Source organism: Physeter macrocephalus, chromosome 14, assembly GCF_002837175.3.
Source record: "Physeter macrocephalus isolate SW-GA chromosome 14, ASM283717v5, whole genome shotgun sequence".
Lineage (NCBI taxonomy): Eukaryota > Metazoa > Chordata > Mammalia > Artiodactyla > Physeteridae > Physeter > Physeter macrocephalus.
This window is the reverse complement of record NC_041227.1, coordinates 25119691-25122906: the sequence shown is the minus strand read 5'-3', so window position 1 is coordinate 25122906 and position 3216 is coordinate 25119691. Positions and strand designations below refer to the sequence as shown.

The 3216-nt window shown below is 42.5% G+C and overlaps 1 protein-coding gene across 1 annotated transcript; it reads left to right on the top strand.

Moving 5' to 3' along the window:
* Positions 1 to 868: 868 nt before the first annotated feature.
* DEFB121 (defensin beta 121) lies at positions 869 to 2024 on the top strand. Its single transcript, XM_024128276.1, has 2 exons — positions 869 to 926; positions 1897 to 2024. Exons 1-2 carry the CDS (start codon positions 869 to 871, stop codon positions 2022 to 2024), a joined length of 186 nt encoding a protein of 61 aa, XP_023984044.1.
* The last annotated feature ends 1192 nt before the right edge of the window (positions 2025 to 3216 follow it).

Sequence of the window (3216 nt, the reverse complement as noted above, 5' to 3'; positions counted from 1 at the left end):
CAGTCATAAAAAGAATGAAATTTTGCCATTTGCAGCAACATGGATGGACTTGGAGGGCATTATGCTAAGTGAAATGAGTCAGACATAGAAAGTCAAATATTGTATGATATCACTTATATGTGGAATCTAAAAATACAACAAACTAGTGAATATAACAAAAAAGTACACTCGCAGATATAAAGAACAAACTAGCAGTTACCAGTGGTGGGGGAGGGACAATATAGGGATGGGAGAGGCACAAATTTTGGGTGTAAGTTAAGCTCAAGGATGTATTGTACAACATGGGGAATATAGCCAATATTTTGTCATAACAGTAAATGGAAAGTAATCTTTAAAAATTGTATAAAAAATAAACAATTTTTAAAAAGATATAGCACAATATTCTATAGCTCAATATTCCGTAACAACCTAACTGGGAAAAGAATTTGAAAAAGAATAGATGCATGTAAATGTATAACTGAATCTTTGTTGTACACCTGAAAGTAACACAACATTGTTAAGCAACTGTACTCCAGTATAAAATAAAAAGTAAAAAAATTAAAAACAGTAGGAATATTTTCCCCCTTCTTGGCTCCCCAGAAGCTAAAAACTCTCAAAGGCAAGGCTGTGTCTTCTCTTTAACTTCTCTTCCCCCTCTCCTGGCCTCCTCTGGAAGAGCAGAAGAGGGTGGTGTATTCAACAGCCATTCAGCCAATGTGGTTGATTACTCATCTCTCTAATCTTAAATGACTGTTCCCTTTCTGGTTCACCGATCATGGCTCTGCCGTGCTCCTTGGGGCAATAAATACCAGTTTGGACTGCCCAGAATGGAGACCTCTGTCTGTGTTGCCAGCCAAGAAGCCTGTCTCTACCTGAGCTCTCACCATTCATGAAGTTCCTTCTTCTGATTTTGACTGTTACCCTGCTCCTGGTCCAGGTCACCCCAGGTAACCAGGATCTCTCCCAAGGGGCAGTGGGTCAGGGAACCTGATGCATATTCAGGGAACACTGGGGGCTTTATAGCTCAGGCTGGGAGAACGGCCTTGGGCAGGGAGAATGGTCTTTGGATACCTCTCTAGCCAAGGGGACGTTTGAGTTCCCTGGTGATGATTTTTTCAGTGCTATTAGTTGACCACTCTGACCTTCTCTTCTTCTCTGGAGAAGTTGAACATGATGATGGTGAGGTGGGGCAGGTACGTGGAGGAGAGAGACTTGGACATAGAGTATAGAGGAAGTGGGAGCTTTTCCAAAAACATTCCTTGGGAGAATTTGAATTTTGATCAATTGCCTCTATGAAAATGGTTCCTTAATTTCTGATTGTTTGAGGATTCTGATTCCACTCTCAGCCAACTTCAATTTACCTGGGCTGCTTTAGGTTGTAGTTTCCCCAGAGCAGCTGTTCTTAATTATCTCGGCTCATTAAGACCAGTGAAAAGCTCTGGGATGTGGAGAAGAGTTTTACAGATAACCAGGAAGACTTGCAGATGTCCTGAGGGGTGTATTTCAGATTCCTGTCCCCTTTCATTAATATCATCAGAGATGGCACCCAAGGGCAAAGGGAAAAAAAGATGGTTAGTTGATACCTGGGCATCTATGTACATTATAATATGAGGGAGATGAAAACCTGGAGAGAGGGGTCCTCTTGCCTCCCCAAAGGCCAGGGAGGGGAAGCTGCCTAGTAGGTCCCAGGCCACTGAGTGGGGAGAATTTTGAGATTGTGACTAGGGACACAAGTGGGAAAAGAAAAGATAGTGACTATAATCTCCCTTAAACCTGGAGGATGCCTTATGAGGGCTTCTTCCTCATGTCTTCTTATTTCCCTTTACTGTCTTTTCTACTGGGCTTTGGCCTCCCCCTTCCCCAGCCCTCTGTTTATTTCAAGACTGATCCGTCCCTCTCCTTTCCCTTTAATTTCAGCCATGAAGTGTTGGGGTAAGTTGGGAAGATGCAGAACAACGTGTGAACAGAATGAAGTGTTCTATACATTTTGCAGGAATGAGGTTATGTGCTGTGTAAATCCCAAGTACGTACCAGTTGGAAACTGAATCCTCAAACATGGCTGGAAGATTGGGATAAATTTCTGTGGTCTGATACCTCATCTAAACTTGAGTCTAACATCATTGGACCCTACAGTTCTGTTAAATCATTCTTTACTGTACCCTGTTTGTGTCTGGCAGTTCTACCCAGTTATATTTAGAAATATTATGTTTTATACATAATTTATATACATTATATTTAGAAATAAATAAGGAGTGAAGTAAGGTGCATATGGGTATTAGGGAGAACAGTATGGACCAGTAAGTGGTAATAATCTCAGTCTTGCCCATAGCTCTCGGCCTGCTGGCCCATGGATGGTCGCAGATGATATAAATAAGGAATGTTCATTCTGTTTGATTCTTGTTTTCTAGACCAGCACTGCCAATAGAATTTTCTGCAACAATAGAATTGTTCCATATCTGTGTTGTCCAATATGGTAACTACTAGCCACATTTGGCTATTAAGCATTTGAAACGTGGCTAGTGTGAGTGGGGAACTGAAATTTTAATTTAATCTGTACTTAAATGTACATAGCTAAATGTGGCTAGTGGTTATTGTATTGGACAGTGTAGTAGCTTTAGAGTCTAGAGATATAAAGCAGAGACAGGCTCTGGGGCTCAATCTCTGGGTATTTTAGGGGAAGTCAAGGAGGCAAGCTAGGGTCTGTGAGGAACACATTCTTAGTCTGCTGCTTCTCTTTCTCTACTTTTACACCAAAGGCGGCAACTCTCCTCTGATAATACTTGCAGTTCTGTCTTGTTAGGGACTCCAGGAATGTGCCATTCACCATGGAGAGAGTTGGTATCAGGCCCCATGTGGATTCCTGCTCCATCACTTTCCTCTCCCCCTAGTGGGGGCTGCATGGTGTTGAACTGCTGGCTAGTCCTTTTCCAGGACTGATCCTGAACTGAGACAACAGGGATTTTACTGTCTCCAGCTCCATGACTTGGGTCATGGTTTCAAGTATCCCCAACCCATTGCTACTTATCTGACTAATCACAAAGAACTGATTCTTTATCCTGAGTTGGAAAGTTCTGTCCAGAGACACCTGTCTACTATCCAGTCCCTTCATCTGAGAACACTGAAACTGGCCTCAGGCTTATGGCTTGACTCAGTCATCCCTAGCACGCCTTTTTTTTTTTTTTTTTTTTTTTTGCGGTACGCGGGCCTCTCACTGTTGCGGCCTCTCCCGTTGCGGGG

Coding starts and splice junctions, on each gene's coding strand:
- DEFB121 (XM_024128276.1), top strand. CDS start 869: ATGAAGTTCCTTCTTCTGATTTTGACTGTTACCCTGCTCCTGGTCCAG. Junction 927..1,896: donor CCTGGTCCAGGTCACCCCAG/GTAACCAGGATC, acceptor CTTTAATTTCAG/CCATGAAGTGTTGGGGTAAG.